At 44.1% G+C, this 21,371-nt stretch overlaps 1 protein-coding gene across 2 annotated transcripts in view; it reads left to right on the top strand.

Annotated features, from left to right (window-relative positions):
• Nucleotides 201-21,371, top strand: part of MCUB (mitochondrial calcium uniporter dominant negative beta subunit) — a 101,016-nt gene continuing 79,845 nt past the window's right edge. The window contains exon 1 of one of the 2 annotated variants that reach the window (XM_018049228.1): nucleotides 201-775. In XM_018049228.1, coding sequence (XP_017904717.1) covers nucleotides 680-775 — 96 coding nt within the window. In that variant the 5' untranslated portion in view covers nucleotides 201-679. The remainder of the gene's footprint in view (nucleotides 776-21,371) is intronic. The other variant, XM_018049227.1, reaches the window with a different exon arrangement.

The raw sequence follows: 21,371 nt of genomic DNA, 5'->3' as shown, positions 1-21,371 counted from the left end.
GGCTGTGGCAAAGACTGTCCCAAAGAGCTCTGGGTGGGTCACCGTTTTAGTGAACCGCAAACCTCTGGGGCCTGGGACGACCACAGCCCAACGCCGTAAGCCAACTGAGAGGTGGCGCCTCGGTGGACCCGCTTCTCTCCCTCCTCTCCGCTCAGTCCACGAGGGAAACTTCCAGAGAGCCCCCGCCTCTCCCCAGATGGCCATGGCTCTTCTCCGCTCACCCCATGCCTCCCCGCCTCGCGGGCTGCAACGGAGCAGACGGCCCCTAGGGCACCGAGGACCCAGATTTACTCGCGAGTTTTGAAATCAGCCCGCAAGGTGCAAGGGGGCCGGCCGCCTTCATTCCAGAAAGGTCTTCCGCGGCAAGGAGGCCGGCCGAGCACCCGCGCTGCCCCTCGAAACCCGGGATGCGGAGGGCGGCTCCCTCGCGCTTTATTTCCACCCCGCCCTCACCCGCTTTTCAAATTTTGGTCGGAGGAGAGAAAACAGCCTCGCGCCGGGGTGCGCGCGAAGACGAGCCGAGGGGAGACGGACACACCCTCCCGTCAGCCCTCCCCGCGCTGCGCGGCGCCAGGAGGCGGGGGCTCGGCGAGGCTGCGCCGGCGGAGAACGCCGGCTCCCAGCGGCGAGGCGCCGGTGATGGCCGGTTGACTGGAGCGGGAGCGCAGCGCCCGGCGGGATGATGCTCCGGAGGGGCCCCTGGCCCTGGCGCGCGCGGCTGCTGCCGACCCCCGGAACCCAAGGCCGGGCGCACCCGCGGCCGCCGATGCCCCAGGTAAGCCCGAGCCCGGGGCGAGGGAGGCGACCGGAAAACTTTGCGTGGGGCAACTTCGGCGGGCGCGAAAGCCCGGCGGAGGGACATGCCTGCGTTTTGCTGGCCCGTCCGCCCAGCTCCGCGCGCCGGAGGACCCGCCGGCAAGTGGTCGCCCGGGCTGCGGACGCGGGCCGGGTGTCCACCACCGGGGTCACCCCCGGGAGCCCAGGGCGGCGGGGACGTGCGCCGGCGCATCACCTCGGTTAAGCTGGGGTGCAGGGACCGTGAGGCTGCGGCCCAGGGCTGGGGGCAACACAAATACCCCGGGAGGCAGTTTGTCCGCGTCCAGGCTGCTGTCTGGAGTAAGTTTTCAGAGCCGTTCTGCTGTCGGCTCGATCATCGGTGCCGAAGGGGGCTAAGGAAACGGTAAGGCGAGCTGGAGTGCTGCCCCGAGTGAGCACTGTGGTAGGAAAGCGAAATGTCCATCCTGAAAACCAGCAGCACCTCCCTTTCGAAGAGGGAAGAAAAACTCGCGTTTTGTTCCGAGACTCGAGAGACGGGTGAATCATGAGTGTGTGCTGGTGAGTAACAGTTGGCCTGACACGGCTGTATGTAGTTTGTGTGGAACCGTCTCTTGGAGGAGGAGGGGGGAGTGGACGTGCCCAAAAGAGGCAAGGAAGACGGGGAGACAGTGCTGGTAGTAACTGGGATTGCCGCGGAGCCGGACAGGAGCTCAGGTGCCCGAACTCCGAGCCTGATGGGGAAAGACAGACTTTTGAAATCGAGCCTTCCAGGTATGTGCGGTTGGGGAGCTCGTGGTTTGAGTTTGAGTTCCTAGCACCGCCTCGCCACCTCATAAATCAGTTTCAGATTGTTAAGGAGAAAAAGATGTGTTTTTCCCCCTTCAGTTGTGCACTGTGAAAGAAAAGCGGAAAGTGATGTCGTTACCATTTTCTTGTCACTTTCACTTCTGTTCAGTTTTTTCTTTTTTCTTTTCCTCTCCAAGCCTCTCAGGGCTTGGAATGATGGGAAAAAAGTCTTTAAACGCGTTTTTAAATACCTTCCCTGAAAGTTTGAAACAGAATGAGGAAGGACATTTTGTTCCTTATAACTAGGAAAGGGGCAAAGATGTGAAATGGTAGACTTAATTGGAGAGAGGCTTTCTTTTTTCATTTTGTGAAATTTGTGTCTTAGTATAAATGTTGTGTTTGCAAGCCTCTTGATGAAAGTGAAAGAGGAGAGTGAAAAAGTTGGCTTAAAGCTCAACATTCAGAAAACAAAGATCATGGCATCTGGTCCCATCACTTCATGGGAAATAGATGGGGAAACAGTGGAAACAGTGTCAGACTTTATTTTTTTGGGCTCCAAAATCACTGCAGATGGTGACTGCAGCCATGAAATTAAAAGACGCTTACTCCTTGGAAGAAAAGTTATGACCAACCTAGAGAGCATATTGAAAAGCAGAGATATTACTTTGCCAACTAAAGTACGTCTAGTCAAGGCTATGGTTTTTCCAGTAGTCAAGTATGGATGTGAGAGTTGGACTGTGAGGAAGGCTGAGCGCCGAAGAATTGATGCTTTTGAAGTGTGGTGTTGGAGAAGACTCTTGAGAGTCCCTTGGACTGCAAGGAGATCCAACCAGTCCATTCTGAAGGAGATCAGCCCTGGGATTTCTTTGGAAGGAATGATGCTGAGGCTGAAACTCCAGTACTTTGGCCTCCTCATGCGAAGAGTTGACTCATTGGAAAAGACTCTGATGCTGGGAGGGATTGGGGGCAGGAGGCGAAGTGGACGACAGAGGATGAGATGGCTGGATGGCATCACTGACTCGATGGACTTGAATCTGAGTGAACTCTGGGAGTTGGTGATAGACAGGGAGGCCTGGCGTGCTGCGATTCATGGGGTCACAGAGTCGGACACGACTGAGCAACTGAACTGAACTGAACTGATAAATGTTGTGGAACAACAGACTGGTTCCAAATAGGAAAAGGAGTACGTCAAGGCTGTATATTGTCACCTTGCTTATTTAACTTGTATGCAGAATACATCATGAGAAACCCTGGGCTGGAAGAAGCACAAGCTGGAATCAAGATTGCTGGGAGAAATACCAATAACCTCAGATATGCAGATGGCACCACCCTTATGGTAGAAAGTGAAGAGGAACTCAAAAGCCTCTTGATGAAAGTGAAAGAGGAGAGTGTAAAAGTTGGCTTAAAGCTCAACATTCAGAAAACGAAGATCATGGCATCTTGTCCCATCACTCCATGGGAAATAGATGGGGAAACAGTGGAAACAGTGTCAGACTTTATTTTTGGGGGCTCCAAAATCACTGCAGATGGTGCTACAGCCATGAAATTAAAAGACACTTACTCCTTGGAAGAAAAGTTATGATCAACCTAGACAGCATATTGAAAAGCAGAGACATTACTTTGCCAACAAAGGTCCATCTAGTCAAGGCTATGGTTTTTCCTGTGGTCATGTATGGATGTGAGAGTTGGCCTGTGAAGAAAGCTGAGTGCCGAAGAATTGATGCTTTTGAAGTGTGGTGTTGGAGAAGACTCTTGAGAGTCCCTTGGACTGCAAAGAGATCCAGCTAGTCCATCCTAAAGGGGATCAGTCCTTGGTGTTCATTGGAAGGACTGATGCTGAAGCTGAAACTCCAATACTTTGGCCACCTCATGCCAAGAGTTGACTCATTGGAAAGACTCTGATGCTGGGAGGGATTGAGGGCAGGAGGAGAAGGGGACGACAGAGGATGAGATGGCTGGATGGCATCACCGACTCGATGGATATGAGTTTGAGTGAACTTTGGGAGTTGGTGATGGACAGGGAGGCCTGGTGTGCTGTGATTCATGGGGTAACAAAGAGTTGGAAACAATTGAGCAACTGAACTGAACTGATAAATGTTGTACTTTACAGTAAAAAATATACCAAATAGTAAAGCAACCCAATACAAGGACCGCCCCCCTTCACTATAAACCATTTAGATTTAAATGACTTGAGTCAGTTTTCTGTTAAATCCGTTTAACATTTTGAGTAGAAAGTTTATGGGTCCTCAGACTGGCTGCTCTTTCTCAGATTGTCGACTCTAAGCTGTTTTTCTCCATGTTTCCCAGCTGATGCTATCCTAGGAGCGCCATTGCATGCCCCAGCAGGAATTATGCGCTCTACTTACTTGGCTTAATTATAGGAGAACTCTGGTTAGCACTTTGCTTCTGTGTAATCATCTGAAGAAGCCTTATGTTTGACTGTTTCTAATTTGCAGATTTTTAAGTCTTCACTGTGCTGTTAAGTCAATTTGCTGAACTTCAGAAATGGAAATGCTTCCATTGTTTTTCTTGTCTAATTCAAGACCCCCAAAGCGTTAAAGAGAAGTTTTGAGTGTACTTCTTTATATGCTCTTCGACATTGTACCGTAAAAGAACTGACAGAAATATCCTGGCTGCCTTGGAGTTTTAGTTAGGGCTACTAAACCATTTTCTGTAAATCAAATTAACTGATTGTGAAGGACATCTTTCATTCTAAGATCTCACTGTTTTGTGATTGCCCCATTTGATATGAAAAGTCCTGTGACTAAAGACAAGCATTATTTCTCTTTATATCTTGTTATAAACATTCAGATCCCTAGAGCCTCTGAAAGCAGCAGGGAAAAAAAAAAAAAAAGTGATGTATGTGACCTGACAGCTCATAAAATCCTAGCTTGCAAGGACTTGTCATTAATAGTATCTCAAGTAAGCATTCCTGATTATATTTGGCCTTTTCTGAAAGTATGAATGTGCCTTACAGGAGCATTTGGTGATTTTGAAAAATAGACAGTTGATATGTTTCACATGGTAGGTGAGTAATTGCAAGTATTTGGCGGGTAGAAAGAAAGTTTGTCAACATGAGTATGTTTAGTATAGCTGAATTGCTTTTTAAAGGACACATTTAGTCTGAGGCATGAGAGCAGAGCACGCTGTGTTGCCTTTGGCTGGGCATAGCCTAGCATCCGCAGTCATGTTCAGGGGTCGGGGGGGAGTGGGAGGGGCTCCCACACCTCTGCTTGTCTCCTGCGCTGTGGCTGAGTGGTTGTCGGGGCAGTCCACAGCTCCCGCTGGCCTTCCTGTTCTGGAGGACACAGCTTCGAGTGATCATGCTGCCTGATGAATTAATCACTGAACAGAAAGCTCCTGGCTTATTGTTCCTTCCTTAATTTGGGTCTTCTGCTACTTAGTTGAAGAGATTCCCTGATGTGATTTCAAGCCACCGGCACTGTATGTGGGTCTCTACAGAAGCTACATTTAAAATTTTAAAAAATCAAGTGTACTTTGCAGAGAAGTTAAGTATTGCCTGGGCTTCCCCCCCCCCCGCCCCCGCCCCCAACCCCTAGAAACAAAGCATAAACATGTTCCAACTCAGTTGTGTCCAGCTCTTTGTAGACCCCATGGACTGTAGCCTACTAGGCTCCTCTGTCCATGGAATTCTCAAGGCAAGAATACTGGAGTGGGTAGCCATTCCCTTCTCCAGGGAATCTTCCCGATCCCGGGATCAAACCCTGGTCTGCGGGCAGATTCTTGACCATCTGAGGCACCAGGGAAGCCTTTAATGCCACCACCAAATGTCAATTTAGAAGTTGTTTTCATCTTTAATAAACGTGTCATTCTTGTTTGATACTTTCCTATGATTCTCTGTCATGTGTTTGTAACTGGCAAGCTATAGTCTTTAATCCTGATTTCAGAGCTGTCTCCTGGTGATTGTACTTACAGTGTGGAAAAGACATGGATGCTTTGGTTTCAAAGTAATTCTAGACCAATTTGTCTGTTAAATGTTAAACATTGCTACTTTCCCAGCACTTAGGTATTAGTGCTGTTTTTTTTTTTTAATTTTTGTATTTTACTATTTATTGCAAGTTAACAGGATTCTGTTTTATAGCAAGTTCTAAGTTGGAAAATCATTTTGTAGCTTGACAGATAAATATTCAATGTTTGTTGAATGCAGTCCTTATGAAACTGCAGTAGAAAACCAGAGGCTAAATATTGGTTGATCAGTAGCTGTGTCAACGAAATGTGTTTACTTCATAGAATAAAAATGAGCAGCTAATTTTGTTGGTGTTAAGCAATTGGAACGTTTGACGGTCAACCCGGCCCTGCTGCCACTTAGCTCCTGACCTTAGCCAAGTCATTCAGCCTACTTGAGCCTGTTTCACTCCCTTTTCAAAACAAGATTTGTCTAAGTGGCCTCAAAAGCCTTTTTCATCTCTCAAATTGCCATTTTATTATTTTTACCACAGGTTGTAAATACACTGTTGAATAAAATATTGTCAGTGTCAGAATGTCGTAGTGGTTGAAAATCCTCTTTTATGATCTTAGGCAGTCAGTAAAGTGGCAGTTTTAACTAATGATTTTAATAACTGTTTTCCCCTTTAAAAAGAAACTGGAATTTATTTGACATGGGGTGAGCATGGCATAATAGTATTAGGAATTATGATTTGTCGTGTTCTAATACTTAATTGTCATTGCTAGTGATTTCATCTGTGAAATGTTGTTTTTCAAGACAATCTAGCTTTAGAACCCTAAAACCATTATATAATAGACATCTTGGCCTAACCTACAGGCTATAAACCAGTAGATATTAATAATAAAATAGCATTATCTGAGCTGTATTCGAGAAGTATCTGATTTTTGATCCCATTCAACTTGCCACGGTATTAATTTTCCTGGTTTTTAAAACAAATGCCAGCTCTTTTTTTTCTGAGCTATGTGTTTAGACTGCATGGTGTGGGATCCAGCACCCAGATGTTTTACTGAACTTTCTTCACTAGCATGCCTTTTAAGAAACGGTACTGTAAAGTGTGGGGGTCAGTTAAGAGGTGCCTTTTCCAAGGACCTATGGAAGATACTACTGTCTAGTCTTAGTCTTAGAATTGGGTTTCCCTTGAGCTGATTTGGGGTTTATTATGCAGACAGTGAAGTATACAGCCAGGGGTGTTCACTCTATGCTTTGGCTGCCAGAAAGCCTTGAGTCAGATTTTCAATCCACCTTCTAACAGATGGGAAAGACCTTATGACGTGCCTTTTATGTATTTACCATGCTCATTTACTATACTCGGAGAGGTTTCATCATCTCTGCCTTCATTTTTCCCTCCATTCATATCTTCACCCATTTTTCTGTAATTATAGTTTAATGGGGGAAAAGTGGTACATAAAGAAGGCTTTATTAAATTAAAAAAATCAGCTCTTTGGTGTTTTAAACAAATATGTTCAAAGGCTTCCCTAATGGCTCAGTGGATAAAGAATCCACCTGCATTGCAGGAGACGTAGACAATCCCTGGATTTGATCCCACAGGTTTGATCCCTAGGATGGGAAGATCCCCTGGGGGAGAAAATGGCAACCCACTCCAGTATTCTTGCCTGGGAGATCCCATGGACAGAGAAGCCTGGTGGGCTACAGTCCAAAGGGGCGCAAAGGGTCAGACCCGACTGAGCGACTAAGCACAGCACGTTTATGACAGAAGTGTGGCAGGTCAGTCTGCTGTGCAGTCCCCTTGGTGCTTCACCCATAGAACGTGCACTGCACATATGGATTGTATTGTGCTGAGTTGCCTTAAGGATCTACTTTCGATGCCATGGTTCTCTTTTTTGTTTTGAAATATAATTGACAAGTGTGATTGTCTCTTAAACGCAATGGTACTGAGGTTGTTGACGCTCGTCTCACCTTTTTGCTTCTTACTACCCTTACCTGTCCTAAATCTTCCTAGCTCCTCCTTACCTCCACTAGCCTCACCTGGATGAAAAATAGAGTTTGGGTCAACTCTTTATTCTGAGTTTCCTATTTAACTTATAAATGATGCCATTTGATTTTATACCGTTTTTACCTTAGTTTGCAGGAACAGAAAGCGTGCAGTCCAGGCATTTGTTCAGCAGCTTTTTGGGGGACAGTTAGAGCTCTATCTAGGATTCATCGGCTCGATGCTGATGAGAAGTGATGTGTGAAACCTGCACTGTCGACAGAGTCATTGAAGAGACTTCCCTGAATAGATTTGAGGGCAGGAATAGGGAACAGTGGAAAGAGAGGCAAGAAATGGAGCAAGAGTTGAAATCGCGATAGCCTGTGCGCAGGATCAAGAAGTGACATGAAACATTGAACCTCATACCAAGAAACTGATAGATGCACAGTTTTATTGTTGCAAACTTAAGGGCGGAAAAAGTCTTCAAGATTGACCAGGGTCACACCATGAGTCTGGCTTCTGCCCGAGGTTCTTATTACCTGATTGAGTAAGATGGTTTGATTCATAAAACCGCTGTGTACACAGGTGGTAATTTTAGTATATTTAACTCCACTGGGAACTCTCAGTTATTTTGCTGTTGCAGGACTGTTTTTATACTGAATGTGCTGCTTAAATTACATTTCTGAGACTGAAGGATGAATTCACTAATCTTAAAGCCCTTAGGCATGACAGTAAAAATAAATGCCCTGAGCCTGATTGGAGGAAAGAAGTTACAAATTTTCTTGACAAATCCTTGTTATTTTTCTAACTGTGTATTTATTTGTGTGTGTGTGTGTGCGTGTTCATGTGTGGCTGTCTCTTTGTGTCAAATATTTTGTTTGTTTTGGTATGAGTTTCACTAGTAGCTCAGTTCAGTTGCTTGGTCACCTCTGAATCTTTGCGACCCTATGGACTGCAACACGCCAGGCCTCCCTGTCCATCACCAACTCCTGGAGTTTATTCAAACTCATGTCCATTGAGTCGGTGATGCCATCCAACCATCTCATCCTCTGTCATCCCCTTCTCCTCCTGCCCCAAATCCCTCCCAGCATCAGAGTCTTTTCCAGTGAGTCAACTCTTGGCATGAGGTGGCCAAAATATTGGAGTTTCAGCTTCACCATCAGTCCTTCCAGTGAATATTCAGGACTGATTTTCCTTGGGATGGACTGGTTGTATCTCCCTGTAGTCCAAGGGACTCTCAAGAGTCTTCTCCAACACCACACTTCAAAAGCATCAATTCTTCGGCACTCAGCTTTCTTTATAGTCCAACTCTCACATCCATACATGACTACTGGAAAAACCATAGCTTTGATTAGATGGAACTTTGTTGGCAAAGTAATGTCTCTGCTTTTGAATATGCTGTCTAGGTTGGTCATAACTTTTCTTCCAAGGAGCAGGCGTCTTTTAATTTCATGGCTGCAGTCACCATCTGCAGTGATTTTGGAGCCCCCCAAAATAAAGACAGCCCCTGTTTTCACTGTTTCCTCATCTATTTCCCATGAAGTGATGGGACCAGATGCCATGATCTTAGTTTTCTGAATTTTGAGTTTTAAGCTAACTTTTTCACTCTCTTTCACTTTCATCAAGAGGCTCTTTAGTTCTTCCTCGCTTTCTGCCATGAGGGAATCTGCAGAAAATCTGCAATCATCTGCGTATCTGAGGTTATTGATATTTTTCCCAGCAGTCTTGATTACAGCTTGTGCTTCATTCAGCCCAGCATTTCTCTTGATGTGCTCTACATATAAGTTACACAAGCAGGGTGACAGTATACAGCCTTGACGTACTCCTGATTTGGAACCAGTCTGTTGTTCCATGTCCAGTTCTAACTGTTGCTTCCTGACCTGCATACAGATTTCTCAGGAGGCAAGTAAGGTGGTCTGGTATTCTCATCTCTTTAAGAATTTTCTATAGTTTGTTTTGATCCACATAGTCAAAGGCTTTGGCATAGTCAATAAAGCAGAAGTAAATGTTTTTCTGGAATTCTCTTGCTTTTTCACTAATCCAGTGGATGTTGGCAATTTGATCTCTGGCTCCTCTGCTGTTTTGAAACCCAGCTTGAACACTAGTAGATGAATGGGATATTTGAAGAGGGGATTTTTAAAAGCTGTCGATGAAAACCTGCTTTTTCAGCCAGTAATGTAGCTGAAATACGAGTGTGCATTTTTATTAGAGAGACTGACAGCAATGTGACCATAAACCTGAAATTTTGTTTTAGAAAATGTGTGCACACAGAACAGCATAGTGCTGGCTGTCTAAGCCCTTGCTCGAGGATGTTTGTTGTGGCGTTTTATAGTCTGATGACTCAGTTCTGTAACTCTGCTTTGGGACTGTTTCAGAGAATGCACCACGTAGCAGTTTTCATTTTTTCAGGCGAATGTATGGTTTATTTTGACCTTGTAAATACGCTTTTGTGGGTTTGCTGTTAGCTTGTTAGGTAAGCAAGCTTTGTACATAAGCTACAGTTGACCCAGAAATCATGTTTCATCTCTCCGGTCCCGGTTTCTACTGCATGCTCTGCGAGGCCCACATCGGCCACAAGGGACTCATACCTCTTCTTGTCGCTTGTCCCTGTGGCCTTTATGATGTTCCTCTGGCAACGTTGCCCCCGATCACTCTCCCTTTCACCTTTTTGAAGTCTCATCCTCCAAGGCTGAGTTCCAGTACCCACCCACCCTACCCCAGTCTTTATGCAGTCTCTGTAGGTCTCTGCCAGCAGAATTAATTACACTTCCTTTTCGCTCCCACGGTACCTGCCGTACTGGAGAAGGGAGTGGCAAACCACTTCAGTGTTCTTGCCTTGAGAACCCCGTGAACAGTATGAAGAGACTTCACTCTAACCTGTATTAGCATTAGTTGGGTTCATATGATTCGTGTGGATTCTCTCAGCCCTTAATGGTCAGAACTGTTTCTCCTTATCTCTGGCTTCTGCCCTGTCACAGTAGGTACATAATAAATGCTTATTGGGTAGAGGAATGAAGGGCTGAATGATACAGAACTAAATATTATATAGGTTACCTTCATGGTGCATTCTCTTCAGATCTGAACTTCTCAATTTCCTCTTCCCCACTGACTCCAGGCAGGGAGAAACCTAAAGTGTTCTTATCTACCTCTTGTGATTTTACCCTTGAATGTTGAAGATTGTTTTAAGGTTAATCAAAATAATCTTCATATATCATATTTATATTAAAGCTGTGGTTTTCAAGTAGATTCTGGTTCATTGTTTTTTTCAGATATGCTTTCATGTCAGGCTTTTTAAAGGACATAAGTCAACATGCTTTAACGAAACATAAATTTTGTCAGGATAGCCTGGTGTGTGTTTTCTTGGCTGTTCTGTAAGCGCGGTGGTGATTTTGGGTGATTCCTTACATTGGGGAAGGCAGCGCTTTTCTCTACTGATGAGGTGTTCGTAAATGGAATTCTCAGCGCATTAAATCATATTGGTTTTTGTTTTGTGATGTGCTATTTTGTGATTGCCCAAAATTATTATTGTTGGTACTGAAAGCTTTGGAGAAGAAAATGGCAACCCACTCTAGTATTCTTGCCTGGAAAATTCCATGGACAGAGGAACCTGGAGGGCTACAGTCCATGGGGTCACAAAGAGTCAGCCACAACTGAACACATCAGCACTAAAAACTTAATCATTAAAACTTTAGTAATTTAAAATGATAATCCCCTTAAAATCCATTATAAAATGGGAGTTGTGGTTCGTGCTAGGTCTGAAAGCTTGCAGAAAAGATCCTTGAAAATTATATGGAAGACAATGTACCTATACATAAAAGAGATACATGTTTATTCACCATTTGGCTTATAAGAGTCAAATATCAGAGACAATAAATACTGGAAGAATTCAGAGAAGAAACAGCATTAGAAATTGAAGAGATGAAAAGAGGTGAGATTTCAACTAAACTCTGAGAGCAGGGGGTGAGGAAGAGGTTAGCAGACACATCTAGAGTAGGAAGAAAGGGTATAAGCACAGAGAGTTGGACTCTCAGAGGAACTGGGGGTCTAGTAGGCCCTCTGATCAGGTGGCAGGGAGCTTTCTCTGTGAAGCATGGTCCCTGATTTGACTTGGATTAGAGTTTTAGATGCCATGCTAAAACCTTGTAGAAATTACGTTTATTAAATTAAACTGTATCACAAACTGATATCCTGTAGTTGGACATTGATTCCTAGGGTGTTAATAGATAATATAGAAGAAACAAATTGCCTGCTCTTTTAAGTCTGAAGAATTCCGGGCTAAGCCATACCAAGACCAAGTTAGACGTGTTCCTTCGCTACACACCTTTGCTGTTGGGCATCGGAATGATCTGAGAGTGGGAAGGAAGTTGATCACAGCCCTCTGTTACTCCACAGCATTCCGAATAGCTTCTCTCAGAAGAGTGGTCTTTAGGACACAATTTGGGGAACACTGCACTAAAAAACTGAATTGGGGATGGAGTATGTTGGAAAAACAGGTGAAATCCTCCTAGTTCCTAGCCTGCTTCCTCTGGCATCTCTAGTCTTGGCACTCTGGCTCCAGTGTATTGGACCATTCCGAAATGCTATGTTCTTCAGCCTTCTTTGCAGCCAGCACATGACTACATTCTGGATAGCCCACATGGCACAAACGTGTAATTTCTGGTCCACATCCTTAATTAGGAAACTGATTTCTGTTCTGTCTTCTACTTTTTTCTCCCTCCCTTGGGCTGGAATGCAGATGTGGAAGGGATGGGCCGGCTCGACCCTGTGGAGGCACATAACCCTCTAGGTGATGGTGGAACAACTAGATAGCAGGAACCTGGATCCCTGGAAGGCATTGATGTCCCCTTACCCTCCACTGCCTACCTACCAGAAAAGGAAACAGTTCTGGAGCCCCATGTGCCTTTTGGTCTCTTTGTTACAACAGCTTAGCTTGTGCCTTATCTTGTCCAGTGGAAGAGCAGCCCGGCTGGAAGGCTGTGAATGGAGAGATTAAAGCAGAAGAGCGAGAAAAACGGGGAGACGAGCCAGAGACGTTATGAGGCGGATGCTGTTGGAGGCTCAGAAAGCAGTACTCCAGATGCCCAAAGCATCGTTCCCAGTGGTTGAAACCTGAAGCTGAAAAACAATACATGGATGGAATTTGTTTTATGGGCTGTAACAGGTTACCTTGGCTGCCTTGCCTTTATCCACTATGCACCCGCTCCATTCCTGGTTAAGTCTTACTTTGGCTTCATCATTTCCATAAAACCTGTCCTGATTACTAGATGGAAATCACCGTTCCTCCTTTTTTTGAAATTGAGATATATTTGATCTATAACATTACATTGGTTTTAGCTGTATAACATAATATGATATTTGTATATTTTACAAAAAGATCATCACAGTAAGTCCAGTTAACATCCATCACCATGCATAGTTGCAAGTTTTTCTTCACATGATGAGAATTTTTAGGACTTACAGTTAACAACTTTCAAATATACAATGCAGCATTATTAACTGTGGTCACCATGCTATGTATTACATGCCCAGGACTTATTTATTATATAGCTAGAAGTTTGTACCTTTTGGTCTCCTTCATTCATTTCACCCACCCCTCAAATAGCAGTATTTCCTTCTTTTTGTGGCCAAATAATATTCCATTGCACTGTCATTATCCATTCATCCATTGATGGAGAGTAAGCTTATTTCCATGTCTTGGCTACTGTAAATAATGCTGCAGTGAGCATACAGGTGTAGATATCTTTTCTAAATAGTGTTTTCAAATTGCTGGGTCATATGGTAGTTCTATTTTTAAGTTTTTGAGGGCCCACCATACTGTTTTCCATCGTGACTGCACCAATTTATGTTCCCACTGACAGTGCAGAGGGGTTCCCTTTTCCTTACATCCTCACCAATACTTACCTCTTGCCTTTTTGAATGGAGCCGTTCTAATAGGTGGGGCTTCCCTGGTGGTACAGTGATAAAGAATCCCCCTGCCAATGCAGGGGACTCAAGAGATCCAGGTTCAATCCCTGGGTCGGGAAGATCCTCTGGTGTAGGAAATGGCAACCCATTTCAGTATTCTTGCCTAAAAAATTCCAGGGACAGAGGAGCCTGGTGGGCTACAGTCCATGGGCTTGCAAAGAGTTGCACATGATTGAGCATGCATGCATGCAGGCACCAAGCTTGAGGTGATTCTTCATTGTAGTTTTGATTTCCATTTCTCTAATGATTAGTGATGTTGAGCACCTTTTCATGTCCATATTAGCCATCTGTATATCTTCTTTGGGAAAATGTGTATTCAGATCCTCTGCCCATTTTTTTCCCTATCTTTCCTTCCTGTGTCTGCCTCAGTTCAGTTCAATTCAGTCGCTCAGTTGTGTCCGACTCTTTGCGACCCCATGAATCGCAGCACGCGAGGCCTCCCTGTCCATCACCAACTCCCGGAGTTCACTCAGAGTCGTGTCCATCGAGTCAGTGATGCCATCCAGCCATCTCATCCTCTGTCATCCCCTTCTCCTCCTGCCCCCAATCCCTCCCAGCACCGGAGTCTTTTCCAATGAGTCAACTCTTGGCATGAGGTGGCCAAAGTACTGGAGTTTCAGCTTTAGCATCATTCCTTCCAAAGAAATCCCAGGGCTTATCTCCTTCAGAATGGACTGGTTGGATCTCCTTGCAGTCCAAGTTGACTCATCTTACTACTCATTAGGGCTTTTTGTGTATATATCTTACCAGCATGTCTGCCTCCCCCAATGAGTATTCATTTTCAGGTAGCGTATTTTTTATATCCTTGGTACCATGTATATACATATATATGTTTATTTATCTTTGGTTTTCTTATTCTGCTAGTCTGGGTGCTTGTAGTGGTGCTAAATGAATAAGGTATAAGAAGATAACTGCCATTGTCTTCATGAGAAATGATGTTGGTCTATACCAGCTGTTGGTAAACTTGTAAAGGTCCAGATGCTCAGTATTTTAGTCTTTGCAGGCTATGATGTCACAGCTACTCAGTGTTGCCATTGCAGTACAAAAGCTGCTATGTAATAGGGCATAGGGCTATGTTCCAATAAACTTTATTTACAAAAATGGCAATAGGCCAGATTTGGCCCATAGACCATAATTTACCAGTCCCTAATCGGTAGACTCCATTTTTGGTGGTAGTCATAGAGATGCTATTCTAGGAGATTAATCTGGATTTAGCAACCCAGTATATGTATAATGGGATGAGACCAGTGACTTCATTAGTAAGGAACAACCACAGAGTCCTGGTCACTGTACATGGAGCTAAAATAACAGGAACTGGTAGAACGGACAAACAAGAGGAAGAATATGAAAATGTGTAGGAATTCCAGCAGTGTTCCGTGATTAGGCCATGGTGTCTGGCACTTCAGAGCAGGAATAGAATCCATGGCTGGGACTAAGATGATGAGCTGCCATCTGAAGTTAAAGGAAGAATCAGAGTCCTGGGGTGAGTTCTCATTCCTGTGGGAGATGTGGCATGACGGGTGAGAAGGTGGAGATGTGGCTGAGTGATTAAAAGAGGTGGCAAGAATACACAGAAGAGCTGTACAAAAAAGATCTTCACGACCCAGATAATCATGATGATGTGATTAGAGCCAGACATCTTGGAATGTGAAGTCAAGTGGGCCTTGGAAAGCATCACTACGAACAAAGCTAGTGGAGATGATGGAATTCCAATTGAGCTATTTCAACTCCTGAAAGATGATGCTGTGAAAGTGCTGCACTCAATATGCCAACAAGTTTGGAAAACTCAGCAGTGGCCACAGGACTGGAAAAGGTCAGTTTTCATTCCAATTCCAAAGAAAGACAATGCCAAAGAATGCTCAAACTACCACACAATTGCACTCATCTCACATGCTAGTAAAGTAATGCTCAAAATTCTCCAAGCCAGGCTTCAGCAATACGTGAACCGTGAACTCCCTGATGTTCAAGCTGGTTTTAGAAAAGGCAGAGGAACCAGAGATCAAATTGCCAACATCCGCTGGATCATGGAAAAAGCAAGAGAGTTCCAGAAAAACATCTATTTCTGCTTTATTGACTATGCCAAAGTCTTTGACTATTTGGGTCACAGTAAACTGTGGAAAATTCTAAAAGAGATGGGAATACCACCAGACCACCTAACCTGCCTATTGAGAAACCTACATGCAGGTCAGGAAGCAACAGTTAGAACTGAACATGGAACAACAGACTGGTTCCACATAGGAAAAGGAGTACGTCAAGGCTGTATATTGTCACCCTGCTTATTTAACATCTATGCAGAGTACATCATGAGAAACGCTGGACTGGAAGAAACACAAGCTGGAATCAAGATTGCCGAGAGAAATATCAATCACCTCAGATATGCAGATGACACCACCCTGATGGCAGAAAGTGAAGAGGAACTAAAAAGCCTCTTGATGAAAGTGAAAGAGGAGAGTGAACAAGTTGGCTTAAAGCTCAACATTCAGAAAATGAAGATCATGGCATCTTGTCCCATCACTTCATGGGAAATAGATGGGGAAACAGTGGAAACAGTGTCAGAGTTAATTTTTTTGGCTCCAAAATCACTGCAGATGGTGATTGCAGCCATGAAATTAAAAGACGCTTACTCCTTGGAAGAAAAGTTATGACCAACCTAGATAGTATATTCAAAAGCAGAGACATTACTTTGCCTACTAAGGTCCGTCTAGTCAAGGCTATGGTTTTTCCTGTGGTCATGTATGGATGTGAGAGTTGGACTGTGAAGAAGGCTGAGCACCGAAGAATTGATGCTTTTGAAGTGTGGTGTTGGAGAAGACTCTTGAGAGTCCCTTGGACTGCAAGGAGATCCAACCAGTCCATTCTGAAGGAGATCAGCCCTGGGATTTCTTTGGAAGGAATGATGCTAAAGCTGAAGCTCCAGTACTTTGGACACCTCATGAGAAGAGTTGACTCATTGGAAAAGACTCTGATGCTGGGAGGGATTGAGGGCAGGAGAGAAGGGGGCGACCGAGGATGAGATGGCTGGATGGCATCACTGACTCGATGGACCTGAGTGAACTCTGGGAGTTGGTGATGGACAGGGAGGCCTGGTGTGCTGCTATTCATGGGATCGTGACAAGTCGGACACAACTGAGCGACTGAACTGAACTGAACTGATGTTCAAGAGGCAGTGCCCTGGCTCAGGGTTTATTCCAGTAGGTTATTTCCCTTTGGGATTATTAAACCACGGACGCCATTTGTCTTTCATCTGAACCCGGTGTTAGAGTTTGCAGTCATTATGTATGTTTCTCCTCACTTTTCCTTTTGCAGAAGGTTCGATGCATGATACAGGATGCTCGGGGTAGGTTCACTGGGATAAGCCAGAATGATGGTATGGGGAGGGAGGTGGGAGGGGGGTTCAGGATGGGGAACACGTGTACACCCGTGGGGGATTCATGTTGATGTATGGCAAAACCAATACAATGTTGTAAAGTAATTACCCTTCAATTAAATAAATTTATATAAAAAAACAGCAAAGAAATTACAAAAAAAAAAAGAATTTTCTGTTACCTAAGCTGTGCTGCTGAAACAAAAGACCCAACAGTCCATGAACTTCTGTATGCTTTACGTCACTCTTCTCTCACAGGAAATGCATCTGCGGTAACCTTTGCAGACCAGCAGTAACTCTGCTCCACGTAGTTGCTCAGGGACACTAACCTGACCAGTCCCTCTGCTGTCTTCAGAACGTGGCTTCCAAACTCAAAAGAGCGTGGAAGGGTTTTTCAAGGCGTTACAGGCTGGGCCTGGCAATGTCACATAATGCTTGTGCTCATGTTCCATTGAATATTTCATTGAATGGGTCAGATGCCACCCTGAGCTGCCAGGGGGGCTGAGAGATGTGCTAGCTGGGAGCCACATTCCAGTGAACACGTGAAAAGCGTGGGAAAAGGGAGATCGAATTTTAGTGGACATTTAGCGTTTTGGCTGCAGTCCCCCTTGGCCAGAAACAGGACACTTTTGCTTTTTGTGGGCACTAAATTGTCAAGGCTCTATTGTGCCTTGTTTGCATGGTATTCCTCAGCAGTAGAGATTTTCAGGGAAACTTTATTTCCCCCTGGAAAACTTGAGAAGGAAATGGTGGAAATGGAGCATTTCTAGTTTGGGTTAGAGCAGGAACGTTTGACACCTGGTCGGCTTCATTATAAACTGCCCTCGGGGCTGCAACTTAATAGGAAAGGGTGTGATCTCACTTATGCTTGTTAAACTAAGGAAGAGAGAAAAGTAAACTGTAATGGTTCAATTAGGATTTGAAGCCAAGTTTGTGCAGTGACACCTAATGAGGAGAAGAGGTGAAGATGCTGACAATGTAAGTCTCAGGGAAGGACTTTCTGTAGAGGACTTATGGTCATTAATAGATAAAGGAGGTGTAGTGAAAGCTATGAAAGTATCATGCGTATCTAATATTTGAGTTTAGTGGCATTTTGTAGGCTAACCTATTATAAATATGGTCTAAAACAGGGAAGTCTTAAGTAGATGCGTGTGTGTGTTAGTTAATCAGTCGTTTCCGACTCTTTGCGACCTCATGGACTATAACCTGCCAGGCTCCTCTGTCCATGGAATTCTCCAGGCAAGAATACTGGAGTGGGTTGCCATTTCCTTCTCCAGGGAATCTTCCCAACCCAGGGATTGAACCTGGGTCTCCTGCACTGGGGGCAGACTCTTTACTGACTGAGGCACCAGGGAAATAGATGCTTAGGATGGTTGAAAGATGGTAACTGAGTCTTAGAGTAAAATGTATCTTACTGTATAACTAAGATGGCTTCCCAGGTGGCTCAGTAGTAAAGAATTGGCCTGCCAAGTCGGAGATGGAGGCTCGATCCCTGGATTAGGAAGATCCCCTAGAGGAGGGCATGGCAACCCACTCCAGTATTATTGCCTGGAGAATTCTAGGGACAGAGGAGCCTGGAGGGGCTGCAGTCCATGGGGTCACAGAGTCAGAGGTAACTTAGCGACTAAACAACAACAACAACAATATAACATAATACTGAGACTAATCTACCATCGGTCAGGACATATTCAAAAAGACTTATTCATAGGACCGTGTACAATGTCTCCTCACCACATTACTTAATCACATCTTTGTAATCACAGACTTTTAAATTTTAATGTCAGGTTTAGTGATACCACTATGGAAAGTAAAGTGTCAGTCGCTTAGTCGTGTCTGGCTCTTTGCAACGCCACGGACTGTAGCCCTTGGGACTCCTTTGTTGATGGAATTCTCCAGGCAAGAATGCTGGAATGGGTTGACATTTCCTTCTCTAGGGGATCTTCGTGACCTAGGGATCAAACCTGGGTCTTCTGCAGTGCATGCAGTTTCTTTACCATCTGAGCACCAGCGAAGCTCGATAGCACTATTGATCAGCCTTAAATGCGTACCTGTGACTTTGGAATATTAGAAATGTTTTCCTTTCTTATTGCTTTTCATGCATTTCAACACAGTTATTGCTTTATATAATGAAGGGCTAGATTTTCATAGATTCCTATACATTCCTTGAACTTAGACAATATATTGTCCATGAAACAGTAAAATGAGACTTCAGTGAAAGAGTTGTTCGAAGGGCTATTTTGGGAGCCAGAGAATTTATGTCTTTGAACTGTGGTGTTGAAGAAGACTCTAGAGAGTCCCTTGGACTGCAAGGAGATCAAACCAGTCAGTCCTAAAGGAAGTCAACCCTGAATTTTCATCGGAAAGACTGATGATGGAGCTGAAGCTCCAGTACTTTGGCAACCATTGGAAAAGACCCTGATGCTAGGAAAGATTGAAGGCAGGAGGAGAAGGGGATGACAGAGGATGAGATGGTTGGATGACATCGCCAACTGAATGGACATGAGTTTGAGCAAGCTCTTGGAGATGGTGATGGACAGGGAAGCCTGATGTGCTGTAGTCCATGGGGTTGCAAAGACTCAGACATGACTGAACAACAAAAATATTTGGTAATATATGTAACATATATATATATAAAATTGGAAATATATCACCAAAATGAACACTTACTATATTATGAACTGTGGCTGGGCCTGGTCTGGCCATATCTGAACATATAGATCATCCTAGGTTATGTGGAATTATCTTTTACTGGAGGCTTATTCTTATTCCATACTGCAGCAGTATTTTTAATCCAGGTTGTTGCTTTAAGAACGCTTCCCTGATGGCTCAGATGGTAAAGAACCTGCCTGCAATGCAGGAGACTTGGTTTTGATCTCTGGGTTGGGAAGAGCCCCTGAAGGAGCACATGGCAACCCACTGGAGAATCCCATTGACAGAGGAGCCTAGTGGGTTACAGTCCATGGGGCTGGAGAATCCCATTGACAAAGGAGCCTAGTGGGCCACAGTCCATGGGGTTGCAAAGAGTCGGATATGACTGAGCAACTAAGCACAGCACACAGCACGTTGCTTTAAGAATAGTAGGGGAAAAAAACAATTTATCAGTGCTGGAAGAAACCAGTCTCTCTTGATGGGGGAGAAGGAAGTATAAGATCAGTAAATCCTGCTTGATAGTTAGTTGTGTGCAGAGATCTGGGCGTTTCAGTTGACCTGCAAGCCACCTTTGAACACTGAATTTCCAGAATGCTGGTGTGGCTCCTAACTCATTGAAGGGAGAGGCAGAATGTTAATCACAAGCAATAGTCCTGTTACACTGCACCAGGCTCAGACCATATGAGGAATTATGTTTTGTTACTGGGGCAGGGCTTTGGAAGGGATGCTGCCAAGCTGGTGGAAGGGAGGTGCATTCAGAAGGTGGTTAAGATGATAAGGATTTATATCAGAGATGATTAAAGGGACTGGATGTGTTTAATCTGGTGAAAAGAAGGCAGAGCAGAAGCAAAATCTTTGTTTTCAAACATCGGAGAAGGTATGCGAAAGATTGGTCATTCTGTGTTGCTCCAGAGCAAGGAAATCACTCCTAAGATTGAGTGGAAAGGGTGGGAAGCGTTCAGTTTGGTTTAAGAAATCATAGATATTCTGCCTGTTCACCGGTGCATACACTGCTTTTAATTGAAGTATGGTTGACTTACAATCTTATGTTACTTTGAGATGATTTGGTATTTTTATATACTCCATTCAAAGTTATTGTAAAATGTTGGGAATATAAAGCATATTCCCTGTACTGTACTTTACATGTTGTATCTTATTTTAGACCTATTAGTTTATACCTCTCAATCCCCTTCGCTTACCTTGCCCCTCCCCTACCCCTTTCCCCACTGGTAACCGCTGGTTTGTTCTCTATATCTGTGAGCCTGTTTTTGTTACATTCATTGTTTTATTTTTTGGATTCCACATGTAAGTGAAAAGACAGTATTTGTTTTTCTCTGACTCACTTCACTAAGCATAATACTCTCCAGGTCCATCCATTTTGTTACATATGGAAAGTTTTCATTCTTTTTTACGGCTGAGTAATATTCCATTATATATTTATGTGCTACATCTTTTTTACCCATTCATCTGTTGATACACACTGAGGTTGCTTCCGTATCTTAGCAGTTGTAAATAATGCTGCTGTGAACATTGGAGTGCATATATTTTCAAACTAGTGTTTTCATTTTCTTCTGATTTATACCAGGAAGTGGAATGGCTAGATTATGTGATAGTTCTGCTTTTAACTTTTTTGTGATCCTGCATACTGTTCCCCATAGTGGCTCTTCCAATTTACATTTCTACCAACAGTGTACTAGGGTTCCCTTTTTCCAAATTCTCACCTGCATTTATTTTTGTTGTCTTTTTGGTAATAGTCATTCTGACAGGGGCAAGATGTTACAGCTCATTGTGGTTTTGATTTTCATTTCCCTGATTAGTGATGTTGAGCATCTTTTCATGTGCCTGTTGGCCATTTGTGTGTCTTCCCTGGAAAAATGTCCATTCGGGTCTTCTGTCCATTTTTAAATCAGATTGCATTTTTGAATATTGAGTTG

Source organism: Capra hircus, chromosome 6, assembly GCF_001704415.2.
Source record: "Capra hircus breed San Clemente chromosome 6, ASM170441v1, whole genome shotgun sequence".
NCBI classification, from domain to species: Eukaryota; Metazoa; Chordata; class Mammalia; order Artiodactyla; family Bovidae; genus Capra; species Capra hircus.
Note: the sequence above shows the minus strand (reverse complement) of the source record. Positions and strands in the feature narration are given on the sequence as shown.